This window comes from Crocodylus porosus, unplaced genomic scaffold (assembly GCF_001723895.1).
Source record: "Crocodylus porosus isolate Cpor-Errol unplaced genomic scaffold, CroPor_comp1, whole genome shotgun sequence".
Classification (NCBI taxonomy): domain Eukaryota; kingdom Metazoa; phylum Chordata; order Crocodylia; family Crocodylidae; genus Crocodylus; species Crocodylus porosus.
This window is the reverse complement of record NW_017728886.1, coordinates 923,148-937,005: the sequence shown is the minus strand read 5'-3', so window position 1 is coordinate 937,005 and position 13,858 is coordinate 923,148. Positions and strand designations below refer to the sequence as shown.

General features: G+C 45.0%; 1 protein-coding gene across 1 annotated transcript in view; it reads right to left on the bottom strand.

The window, feature by feature from the left end:
• The window catches only part of SMARCC1 (SWI/SNF related, matrix associated, actin dependent regulator of chromatin subfamily c member 1), a gene marked incomplete at its 5' end in the record, with an annotated part of 134,336 nt that extends 120,479 nt beyond the window's left edge, over positions 1–13,857 (bottom strand). Inside the window, 2 exons of the mRNA XM_019536695.1 lie at positions 429–548; positions 13,753–13,857. Of these exons, the coding sequence (XP_019392240.1) occupies positions 429–548; positions 13,753–13,857 (225 nt within the window). The remainder of the gene's footprint in view (positions 1–428; positions 549–13,752) is intronic.
• Between the last annotated feature and the right edge of the window lies 1 nt (position 13,858).

Here is a 13,858-nt window from a genome sequence, read left to right as displayed (position 1 = left end):
TATGACCCCAGCTGACTTCCTGCCCTTTGGGCAGGGGGCTGGACTCGATGATCTCCTGAGGTCCCTTCCAGCCCTAATGTCTATGAAATCTATAATGAAATAAAACCCTGGCAAATTTGAGCTGCATCCTCAAATTTGATTTTTTACAAGCACTGCTCTGCCAGCTGAAATTCAAAGTCCACCTATATTTCTAAAGTGAACTGCTGAACACTACAGAAACCGAAGGACATTTTAGGCTTAAAACCGATATAACAGGAGGAGCACCACATCTTATCACGCTACCTATGTTAGAGATAGTAAGGACTCTTAAAGCAGACAGGTCTACTATTCAGTAGAAACACGCTATTTGACAGCAAAAAGTACTGAACGAACAAGAACAGAAACAGCTACCTGTCAACACAGCACACTCATGACACTCTGATACTTACAGGAAGTTTGGTGAAGGCAGGATTGGTGACATGTTTTCCAAAGGCATCTTCCTGGAACTGTAGCAGCTGCACCACCAGCCCAGCCAATGTTTTATTGGTAGGAGCATCTGCTTGGACATACTGAAAGACACAAACACATACTAAATGGGTGAGAGGAAGAAGACGCACTGATTTGTCAATTCATTGACCAATCCCAACCAATTCCAGAGCATCATTTATTATCCAGTTTCTCCATTAAGTGTGTGTGTGGTCTTTGGTTTATTATTGGTTTTCATATTCACTGAAAAAAGGGACTGTTAAAGAACCTACCTTTCTATAATAGGTGAAAAGCAGCTAACTTTATGGTTTCTATCTTAAAAATATAGTCACTACCAAAATCTATATTTCTGCTTATTTGCTTTATTCCTTTAAAAACATGAAGCATAAATGGTTATTTTAAGACACATTCTAAGATCTTGCCTTGAGCACAATTAGCTAAATGAACTCAATAATTTGTTACAGATAAGGTTTAAATACTTAAAGACAGAGATCAGATTAAAGTTGCAAAACTAATTCTAGCCTACACATATATACCGCCCATTAATGCAACCTATGGGCTCCTTCTTTCTTAAATGAATTGCACGATGAACTGCGTGTTAATCCCACTAGTGTCTATTCATTAACATTCAGGGTGTTTGTGCACAAACAGGAAAACCAGACCGAAGAGTAGATTTCTAAATTCTGTAGTAATCTACAATCAGATGCTTTTCCCAAGCAACATATTTCAGCATGTGGCTCTCACACACATATATACACGCATGTGTGCATATACATAGAATAGGTAGGGTTGGGAGTGTTGCAGCCAGGATGCTCCAGGAAATGTCTGAGAGGCAAGGATTTTCTGTGATATCTTTTATCAGACCATCTGCATAGTTGGGAAAGCTGTAGGATGCTCTCCCAACTATACATTTGGTCCAATAAAAGGTAGCACAGAAAACAACAGCTGTCCATGGGACCACAATAAAAGGCTTTCTTACTGGCAGCAGCCTGATCCCCAGGGCAAACAACTTCCGAGGTAAAATGAGGTTATTGGCATTACTTCCTCATGCAGAATTTGAGGAGTTAATAACATTAGCTGTTCAATAAGGAGAAGTCACTCAGGTTTTTTCTAGTGAGTAACAACTTGGTATCAAAAATGCCTCCTTCCCCCTGCCTCCTCCACATCCATTTAGCCCAATTTCTACAGTGCCTTGAAAAATTCATGAAGCCAAGACTATTGCATTGCACTCAAAACTTCAACATTTGCTGTTCTTTCTAAAAATGCTGAACATCTAGACATAGGAGGGAGATGGCTTTAAGTTATTTGTTAAGTTAGGAAATTAATCCCTAGTCTAAACTCTAAAACAAAGTACCGTGTAGGCTGCAAAGGATGCTATAAAAGGCATGGATTTCTTCGTAAGTTTACAGTAAAGAACACTCAGAGAAATTAAGTTATTTTAGTACTTCTTGTGGGAGCCAGGTTGACATATCCAGACATTAAAGTCTTAATCAAAAAAATAAACAGGTGGCAGTGTAATGCTCCCCAGGCTGTCTCACCACATATGCCAAAAAGGGCCTGGAAATACATTCAGGAATGAAGAGGTAAGTGCTTCCTACCCTGTTCATCTCTTGCCTCTTTTTTTTTTTTTTTTGGCAGAGGTGTTAACTGTGGCATTTTTATGTTGACAGCTTCCCAATACAAACTGAACAAGTCAATCATTTCACACATGACACAAATTCATTTATCACCATAAACTGTATACAAAGGCGTGTTATTTTATGTGCATATGGTTGTAAGAGGGTGAAGGTAACAGACAAATTGCTGCTTTGGGAATTTACACTCATAAGATTTACGGCTGAACTCCTTTACTTCACCATTTGTTGGATGTGATAAATCAGAAAGAACAACCCTACTTGCATCTCCCAGGAAAGGGAGCCAACTTTGCAGAGCAAAGAAAGGTGCTCTATTTTGGCTGACTTTGCAAAGTTTTCTGAACTGTCAAATGTAAGATATGTTCATCATCATGATGAACAAAGTCATCCTCGAATTAATGTGCATATTACCTTTCTATACATTTAGTTAGTAGTAATAGTAATGGGAATATTTAGATTAATATTAATGTAATGGAAGTGTATGAACCTGGAGTGTAAAATGTCACATGAAAATATAAATCAAAAAACAGAATTATGTTTATCAAGAAAGCTTTACTGTTGAACATTCAAGCAGCACAACTTGGCCATACATACCCATAAAACAAAAGCTGGCACATCTGATTACAGACCAACCAGTTTCTACAGCAGCTTGCATGCATCCATCAGCACACACCCCTTTCCTCTCGAACTGAACGTGGAAAATAGCAAGCAGCCAGTTTGTGCATGCTCTCCATCCCTCCCAAGGTATGTAGAGTGCATTCATTTATCTACAACAGGAGCTCTCAGCCTCATTAGGCTCAAGGAACCCCCTGGAAAATATCAGCTCTTCATGTCACTCATTTTTGGATTATGAAAACAGCAAGTCTCATGTTGCAAAGGCTCAGGAAGCCCACACAATTTCAGAATCAGTTTGACACCCTGGATTTCTTTTTGAAATCTCTGGGTTTATCTTGTGAATCAAGCATAAGTGTTTGCACACCCAACAATGCTAACATGGTGCGACACCCTTAAAAGGATCTTGTGGCCCTCAATGGTTGAGAATCACCCCTCTAGAAGCCTTGCTGAATAACACAACAGGCTCTGTAATCATGAAAACCCATTTCACAAAGATCCATTCTGCCACCATTGCTTTTGCCTGCTTATAGTTTTATCCCTTTGTGAAACCTTTTATACATTTATTCATCTGACAAATTGTGTCTATATTAGCTATTTTCTTCATTTGATAAAACACTTTGATTTTAAAGCACTGAGCATGTGACCAAATCCTCAAAGTCCTCTACAGGTGTGGAAATAGGAGCATAGAGCATGAGTGACCAAACTAAGACCTGACTTGACAATATCTGTGCCCCAGTCCATATTTCTTTCTTCAAATGACACTGCTTACTTACAGCACTTGCAACAAAGTGTATATTGGCGCTTTCCAAAGTGCACACAAACATTTGAAAACATAAGAGAAATTTTTCCTAGTTTATCACTTTTTAAAAAACAACAACACACCTCCTACCCCTTCAGAAAAATGCCCACATGAGAATGTACCTAAATGTTTGCATATGCTTTGAGGAGTGAAATTTGTCATAGGAGGGTAGAGTATCCCAGCCAAGTGTCTGTCCAACCTGCTCTTGAAAACTTCCAAGGATGGAGATTCCACAACTTCTCTGGAGTACAATGTCCGGTTTTGGGCCCCCCCACTTCAAGAAGGATGTGGACAGATTAGAAAGTGTCCAGCGGAGAGCAGTGCATATGAAACAAGACTTATGGGGAAAAGTTGAAAGAATTAGGGTTATTTGGTCTGGAGAAGAGAGAGACTGAGTGGGGATTTGATAAGTGTTCAAATAACTAAAGGAAGTTCTCCCCAGTGCTGAACAGAAAAGCATCACTTCCCTTGATTTGCAAGCGACACTCCTGTTAATACAACCCAGGGTGCTGCTGGCTATTTTTACAAGACCAGGCTGTTGGTTCATATTAAACTTATGGTCCACTGTTGAATATGAGCCAAGATCTGGGGAACCCTACTTGATCTACCCTCTCTAGACATTGAGCCAATGGCTCCAAAATCACTTCCTTCAGTACCCTCAAGGGCATCCCATTCAGCCCTAATAACTTGAGAGCACCTAGCTTCTCTAAGCAATCCCTAACCTATTCAGTCATCACTGTAGGCTGTCTGCCTCCTTCCCTACCTTTGCTGCCATTTGCACTCATCACCGGCTAATTACCCCTATTGGTGAAGACTGAAGTAAAAAAGGGCATTAAATATAGGAGGGAATATGCTGCCTTCTGTGCTAACTGCAACACCATTAAAGCAGTGCAAAAGGGCATTTAAGCCACTTTAAAGGCCATTTTTGTGGTGTGTACAAAGGCCCTTATTCCCTCCTGTATTCCCTAAGGGACCTCTGGTTCCTCTGGTCTTCCTCTTACTTGGAAAATCCTTGTTTTGCCTGACATCCCTGGCCAGCTGCATCTCAAACTGTGCCTTAGCCTTCTAATAGTCCTTGCACACCCGTATGATGCTCGTCCTCTTTCTTAGTACTACAACCGAGTTTCCCTTTTTGTAGGGATTCCTTTCTGAGGTTGGACTCACTGAACAGACTGCTCTCTATCCAGACTGGTCTCCTGTCGCACTTCCCACTCTTCAACCACACCAGGACAGCTTGCTCTTGCACCTTTAAAAGAGTCTCCTTGATGTGCAGCCAACCCTCCTGGGTTCCTTCCCCAGCTCAGACTTGCCTCCCAGGGGATCCTGCCCACCAGTTTCCCAAGTCCAGTGACCTTTCCTGGTGCTCTCCTTCCTTTCTGCCCTTGGGATTTTGAACTCTTTCATTTTGTCATCACTATCACCCAGGTGGATTTGATTTAAATCAAATCAATTTAAAAAACTGGTCAGAAAGCCTCAATTGAATCACTGTTTTCCATAAAAAAAAAAAATGCATTCTTGTTGTTCAATATCCTTTATTCATTTATGTTCTTGAAACTCTGCACTTTTAGAGAGAGGCAAGGGCTTGACTGTGTACACAAACTTACAGACTAGAGGGCTGATCAGGTCTGTTATCTCTCATCTCCACATACTGCTGTTAACAAGGATGTGATCTCTGGAAACACAAATGTGCAGTTTGAGAACTGAAACTCAGCATCACAGAGATGCTTAATGGGATCTTCTAGACTGAGCACCGAGTCCCACTGGGTAGAGTGGTTTGCTTTAATCTTTACTAATCTATAGAGGAGCCTGTGGGAACCCCATAAGATTGGGCCCCTAATATAGTCCACGGCTTTTTGTGACCCATTTATAAAACTTTTCTAAAAAGGCTGCATAAATATATTGTCTCAAATAGTATACAATTAAAAGTTATAATTGCTATTCCATGAGCACATCTTTGAACTTTAACATATCTTAAGCTATAAGTCTTTATATAGTTTTCTTTTTAAAAGCATCTTAAAAAATAAACAATTAGATAAAAAAAATCTGATTTTAAATAAAAACCAATTTTTAATTTAAAAAAATTCTTGATTTTTATTCACCCTGCTGTCACCCAAGTTACCGTCCAACTTCTCATTTTCAACCAACTCCTCCCTGTTACATTTATTCCTTAGTAGTAACTAAGGAATCACACTCTTTGAGATAACTAGCATCAACACTCCCAGATATTATTTTGGGCTATCACTGTCTTGCTGTTTTATTTTGAGCACAGCCACACTTCAGCACCCCCCCCCGCCTTTGATAAGGATAAGACACTTCAATAAACCAAAGGGAAGACTTTAAGGGCCTTTGTACACACCACAAAAATGGCCTTTAAAGTGGCTTAAATGCCCTTTTGCACTGCTTTAATGGCGTTGCAGTTAGCACAGAAGGCAGCATACTCCCCTTTAAGTGACTTTTGTACTTAGCAAGATAAAACACCTCCAAGGTGTTTTAGTTTGCTACCCAACAACATGCAACAGTGCACAGGGCGCTGGTGTAGCAAAACCCCCAGTTTTTCTTTTTTTTTTTTCTTTTAAAATGCATTCCCTCCCCTTCCCTAACCATTTCTGACTTTTTCTTTCCCTCTCTATTTCCTATAGATAAGTATAAGTGAGCTAAGACAGAATAAGCTTCACCATTTTATTTTGGTAGCAAGTTGTGTTTGTTTTGTTTTTTCTCCTCCTTTATATTTTATAATAATTACGTTTATATTGATTTTTACTGTTCTATATTACTGTTGCTATATGATTTAGGCCTACATATGTAAGTTAGCATAAGTCGTATCAAGTTTCCATTTTGTCAAGTCTCCATCCTGTCCCCAGGCCCGGTTGTGTAACCCATGACTCGTACCTACCCCTCCTATGTAACTTGGTTCCTGAATGAATGGGGATGAATGAGGGTGCTTGAAAGACAATGGCAGTAGGTCTAAAAATAGCTGCTTCTGAATTACGAAACCATCAACACCAATACCTGGACCAACGACCCAGCCCTTGGAACCACCCTCAGCATTCAAGAAACGAAAGATGAGGCAACCCACCATTGCACCAGGGCTGAACATGCTCAGTAAGAACACCTGGAGCCCTGGGAACAGGACTGACCTTGCCTGGACAGGCCCTCCCCATAGGATCAGAGGTAGTCTGCCCCATAAAAGGGGTAGTAAAGACTAACTCCTTGGGACACCCTCTCCATCTGAACCAACACCATGCCACACCATCTATCCACCCAGAGGCCCTGCTGGCAACCCCCCTCTGGACAACACCTACTGGACAAGGACCCCTTTCCAGCCTGGATAAGTAGCTATCACTCCCTACCCCCTCTTCAACCAAGGACTTGGACTCTGCTTCTCTTCCCCACCTAGACTCCAACCCTCCCACTGAGTCTCTTTCTCCTGCTGCCATTGTGCCATTGTGCGTACACCAATAACTTCATGGGGCCGTGTAGTGTGTTGTCTAATAATCCTGTTATTCTGAAACCCCGAGTCGGGTTTTTGTCTGTTTCTGGACTGTTTCCTCCTTGACACCACCTATCTGCCCCCCCAGTCTCTAAGATGTCAGCCTGTTTCCAGCCCACAAGCTCCCAGGTTTCTGCCTCTCTCTCTTTCCTGGCTGTCTCCTCCTTGCCACCACTTATCTGCACCCCTCACCCCCCAATAACTCAGCTGTCTGCCTCAGTTTCCAGCCCCAATCTACCTTAAGTAACCCTAAGCCTCAATTCCTCAGCCAGCTTCTCTAGTCCACCAGTTCTAATCTCAGTTCTGGCAACTTTCACTCCCTACACTTTAACTCTCTCTCTCTCAACTTAACCTTCCCCCAAGTATCCCAGGTACCCCAAGCACACACATACACACCTTGCCATCCAAGTTAGGAACTTACCTATGTGTAGGTGGGCTGTATGTGTGTGAACTGGTGAATTAGTGTGTGTATATATGAATTAGTGATCTGTATATGTGTACTGAGTGTGTGGGTATGGACAATTGACTTTTGTCTAACTTTTGGGGTGTATAGTGTATGTGCTTGAATTGGTGATAGGTATGCATGTGCCTAGGCTGGTTTGGATGTGTATGTGCCTGAGCTGGTGGGGGTGTGTGTGTGTGTGGGTGTGTACCTAATTGATTTGTGTGTTTGTATATGTGCAATTGTGTCACACCCTCCTGTCTAACAGCGTAATATTCAGCTCCTGAGGGTTGGCCTGACCCCACAGGGCAACACTGGAAACCAACATGCGGGTCCCACGCAGCTCAGGGACCCAGCGGCAGCCCACGCAGGCAGGCTCCACTGAAGGAAAAAAAAAAAAAAGCAGCAAGCCTGATTTTTTTTTTCTCCCCAGAGCCTGCCTGAGCTGTGTGGAGGCCCAGTGCTTCCCTCCACAGCTGCCGGGGCGGCAGTGCTTCCCTCCATGACTGTGGCACCCACCAGGACTGCCCAGGCCAGCCAGGTGCTGCCTGGGTGGCTCTCACACAGCTCAGGGACCACTCGGCCTGCTGGCAGCTCGCCCCCCACAAGGACAGGTAAGGATCAGGCTCCCACCCTTGTGTACACCCCACGGGGGTTTTGTACTGGAAGGCAGTACCAAAGGGGCATTAACCTGCACTATTAATCCAAACAGATTCTTATAACCCAGTTTAATCTGTTTTGGGGACATCAACAATAAAGCTGACAAGGCTCCCACTCTCTAAAACAGGTAGACAGCCACAATGAACCTATGGAGAAGAAAATACAATAGAGGAAGTTTTAGAATAAGATTCTCAAGCTGGGACAGAGTGCATGTGCCAAGCTGTTGGCACAACAGGAAAAACTAACGTGCAAAAATGAAGGCTAGGGGTGCATTGGTAAAGACTTTTTTGGCCGATACCAATGGCCAATTATTAACCAGCCACATCAGCTGATACTGATCCGATAGCTGATATGTAGCAGAGCAGCTTGGAGAGCAGCGTCCAGCAGGTAAGTCTGTGGAGGGGGAAGGGGTGTGGGAAAGGGAAGAGTCATGGGGGGGCATAATAGGGTCCCCACACTGAGGGAAGATGTGGGGCTGGGGCAGGCACTGCCCAGCCAGGATGAGGTGCAGGACGGAGCTGCGGGTGGCTCATCTAGGGGACGCAGTGGAAGAGGAAAGGGGGGGCAGCTCCTGCCACTGCGCATACCCCCGGGGGAAGCATGTACCCCTTGGATTTGCATGCAGAGCAAGGGCAGGCTGCCCGCTGTGGGCTTGGGGGCTGTGCCAGCCTCTTCCCAGCTGGGGGGGGAACTGGGCCGGGACTGTACTTAGGGCAGGCAGACCATGCAGTGATGCCGCTGGGAGGTTGGGCTATAGCCACCCCAAAGTTCACTATAGCTGCCCCTGCCCACTCCAAGTGCAGCCCTGGCTCAGCCCCCACTAGGAAGAAACTGGAACAGCTCCCAGCCTGCAGCGGGCAGCTTTCCTTCGCTTCGCAAGCAAATCTGGGGGGCACATGTCCCCATGCTTCCCCTGGGGATGCGTACAACAGTGAGGGCCATCCCCAGCAGCTCCATCCCATTCCCTGCTCCACCCCCGCTGGGCAGCGCCTGCCCTGCCCTAGCCCCACTCCCTACCTTACCTTGGGGGCCTCAATCTGCCCCCCACCCACGCCAGAGTTACCAGCCAAACCCTGCTCTCCAAGCTGCCCATCTGCACTCCTGGCTGCATGCGTGGCGGCTGCGCGCATGCACATGGCATTTAATTGGTGACTTTATCAGTGACATTATCAGCTACATGGGCCAAAAAAACCCCATTGCTAATAATGTCAATTTCCCTTTTATTGGTGCCAATCCAAAATGGACCGATATATCAGTGTAGCCTAATGAAGGCTAGGTCTACACTACAAGTTTTGCCAGCCTAGCTTTGTCAGGTGTATGACAGGCTACCCGAACATCCATGGTGCTACGCCCACCCCCACATCTTCCCTTCCCCCAATTTAGAAACAACCTCCACTGGCAAGTCTTTCTGTTATTACAGATTACATATTTCCAGGGTGAGGGTTCACTGTGTCAGCAAAAGAAATCCCACATAAATAATATCCCACTAGTCAGCTATACTAGTACAACTAGGTTGTAAAACCTTTGTAGATATGTTAGTGCTCACTTGAATACAAAATCCAAGGAAGCCCAATTTTAAGACTGCTGTTATCCTTAAATGATGCCCCTTATGGTCACATGTTGTAGCTCTGAAATGCAGGAGCACTCACTTTCCCCAAAAACAAATCACCTAGACTCATGGATTTAATCTAAATCAGAGGAACCAAGTTACCTACAGTTAGGCCATACATGCTTGTTTTTCATGTTTTTAAAGACATAAGTCAGACTGAAGTCAGCCAAGGGAGAAGGCACACAGTAACACAATGATCCAGTTGTGGTCACCTCTGCATTGGCTTCAGACCAGTTTCTCTCATAAGCCACCTGGGACTGGTCTGAGTAAACAACTTAGTGGTTTTAGACCAGGTGCCCATTTCCAAGAAGCCATCATTACAAGGGCTATTTACACAGCTGCCAAGAACTGAAGTAGCATGGAAAACCCTTCCAGGTCAGGGTGGAGTCAAATCAGTGAAAATGTGCGGGCTCAACTGGCACCACTGATGTTTAAGCCATAATTGTTTTGTAACTAGACGGCAGGCAGCTCGGTGGTCATCAATGCAATGTTTCCAACAGCACCAAGCCCTTTGCCCATAAAGCTAAAACATTAAAAAGGAGGTTACTGACAAAGCATGTTATAGCAGTAAAATCTCCGATACACCTTGGTATCTCACTCAGAACCAAGTACTGCCCAGTACATACACTGGTTGGATAGCACAACACTGGTCAGACCTCACACACCCACTACCCTGGCTCATTTCTTCTGAGGCATCATGCCAGGCTTTTCCCCAGCTGTCTTTACAGATCCCCATCATCCCATCCGTCAGTGTTTCTCAAGACATGAGTCTGACTTTCAGAAGCACTAAACACTCACAGACTGTAATTAAAGCTAGAGGAGCTTAAAACTCCTAAAAGCCGTGCCTAGGGGCTAGAACAATATGACCACAGTTATCCACTTATTTGGCATCAGTGGCACTGGATGTTACATACAGAAGACGTACGCTAGAAATTAAGGGCTACCCAAAACTGTAAGAAAGCACTTTGAGCAGAATGAGTAATGGCCCATCATAAGTGACTAGAGGCACTTTAACAGAAAAAAATAGTTATATAAACAAAACTGCAACAATTTACTCAAATAGAGCCCTGAGGATATGACCACAAAATAAAGGAGAATCTAATTACTCCATATTTAATCTCATTTGAATGCAGGTTTCTAAGTAACATGGTATTTTCTCTCTCATCTTTTCCAAAAAAAAAAGGCATGCTGGATAAAGCATCTCAGTACGGATCGCATAAAGATTTAGAACCTCAACTAGAATGGGCAGACAGCAATAGGACTAGACCTCCGACACACACAGACAGCCCCCCATACATGTCAAACAGTTTCATGTTCCCTTGCAATTAAAAATGAAGGATTCTTTACTAGTCTCAAATGCACAGCAGAAATCTAAGACACATAAAAAAGATGTTTACACACAGATCATGAATAAAACAGGGTTGTTTTTGTTCCTACCATTTTGTTCGTAATTTGGTATCTCCACAGGCCACACTTAAGCAAGCAGACATGAGATATTCCATTGAGAAGCCTACGTTATCTTTGTTGTGTCCACTAAAGATAGTGAAATATTCTGCCACTAAGAGTAAGACTAAGATTGACGTGTTAGACTAACTTGTTATAAATAACTACCTTTAGTAACTTTTTTTGTCAAGTTTATTTAAGGAAGGAAACTTTTCCACCCAAAATTCTTGTTTCCTCATTTTAAAGTCTATGCATACATTCATTCCTTTTCTGGCCAAAAGAAATGCAGATTTTTAGGACTTCTCCCAAATCCTACATTATTAGCCTTTCCACTATATAGGGCTTTCAAAATTCACTTGCCCAAACCAAGATCTTCTCCAAACAAATCCTATTAAGACTTAGGAGGAAAGAAAAACATGAAGCATGTTTATTATCAATCTTCCCAGCGGGAACAGAATATAACCAAGAACTGCTGCCTTCAGTCTGCAGAACAATGGATGGAGGGCCTCCCCTGTGAGGAGAACGAGAACTGAGGAGCGCTGTTAGTTTCCACAGCTGCAATCCAGCATCCTGTGGGTGGCAGTGAATTAGCAAGAGCTGCATTAGTCAGTGAAGCTTGGGAAAAGCTTGACAGCGAGGGGGCAGGCACAAATGCTCTTAATTGGGAAAGAAAAAAACTCATCCATTTAAAGGCATTAGCTTGAGGGGCTGGGATAGCTAGGAAGGAAAACACACCTCTCCTACTCCAGATGATGCTCCTCTCAAGTGTACCCAGGCCTTCAGGTAGTAATTAGTGAGAAGTCAGGCAGAAGACAAGATAGAGATGTACCTAGAGACTAGCTAACCAAGTGTCTAAAAACATTTTGAAACTCCACATGCAACTTGAGGCAAGGGATGAAGGAAAACCTGATGGGACATGTAGTTAATACATGGAATTCATTGCCACAGCAGGTGGCAGAAGCAGACAGTATAGCCAGATTCAATAAAAGGACTAGGCAAACTCATGGAAGATAGATCTATTAATAGTTGCTGAACTGAAGGGTTGAAAATATTTCCCCCAGCATCTCCAACCCGATAATGGTGAATCCAGGGAGGGTAGTGAATAGGGGATACATCACTCTAGAGATATCTGGTTCAATGCTTTCCCTCCGGCATCCATTTCTCCCATTGTTGGAGACAGGCCTCTTTGCTGTGCCAGGGGGGATTATGGGCTATGGCCCACCAAGGAAATTACAGTTTCCCCCCACCTTAATAATGGAGACCACTAAAGACACATCACCAAGTTTCTTCAGACAAATCATAAGGAAACAGGAAAGGCAGTGAAGCAGCAAGTTAATAACAAGGGAGCCAGATAGGGACACCAAGCAGAGCACACCAGCCAGCGCCCACTGCCCCTGAACGAGCCTGTGGACTTTGACCAGCAAAACTGCCCAGAGACACGAGCAGAAGAGTAAAAGGAAGACAGCCCCACACTCACCCAGGCTCCTCTGGCCACAGCCTCCTCCCTGGTCTAGCAGATGGCCAGCTAGGCCAGAGCCAGGAGGTCAACCAGGAAGTCCCAGGACTTGGTGGGGACACAAAGGAGCACATAAAAGAAAAGGTGTGAGAAAAAGAGCAACCAGAGCTGCATCAGGCAGCTGTGAAAATCATTGCCACCAGCTGCAGTGGAAGCTGACAGTTTAGCCAGACATAGAAAGGGACTGGATATGTTCTTGGAAGAAAGGGTCATCCATCACTATTGAGCAGCGGAGCAAGGGGCACAGCCTCTGAATCAGAACATCCTACACCTGTAAGTGCTGGAGGCTGCGAGTGGGACAGCAACAGCACAAACAACCCCTGGTCACTCTCCCTGCCAGCATGTGCATTGCTGTGGCGTGACACCGGCCTTCCAGATCCCGTTTTGGAACATGGGCCGAAGTCCACCAAGTCCAGCTATAAGCCCTGCCCAATGAGGGGGGCCACCGAGGGCATGTCACTGATTACTTGGGACAACTAAGAGACAAAAGTAATGTAGCAAGGGGGGGAGGGGGACACTGAGCAGCGCAAACCACACGGCATCCACTCGCCCTTGAACATGTCCAAGGAGCTGGTGGACACTACCTGATTGCACGGACAGACCAGGGGCAGGAAAACAGCCCTGCAATCCTGCGCGGTGCCCCAGGCCCGATCACCACTGCATGACACTGACCCTTTTGCCACCTGAGGGGTCCAAATGACAGGGGACCCTGAGCAAGATGGACCTCTGATCTCACCCAGTCAGCAACTACACAAGAGACTCCTCTGCCCAGGAAGGAGGCTGTGGCCAGGGGCCGTGGAGATGTTTTTCTGTCCTTCATGCATTTGCATCTCTGGCCGTTTCACGGGGCCCTTTCACCACTGGCTCCTCGGACTCGTTGGCGGGCGAGCAGACATTGGCCGCGTCCCCCCTCACTGCCCTCGTTTCGCCCCTTGCTCCCACCCCCGTTTTCTTCGCTATTGTTGCCCTAATCCCCCGATGAGCATGTAACGACCCCCCAAATTACGGGAGGGCTTGCAGCTTTCCTCAGCCCACAGCAAGCGACCCCCAAGAAGCACCCCATCCCCCTCAGCCCACACCTTCTTGTAGTGCTTGCCGAGCCAGACGCGCGCCGAGTCCAGCTGCGACACGGTGTCGGGGCTCTCCCAGAACTTGCCCGTGGGTCCGCCGTCCTTGCGCCGCGCC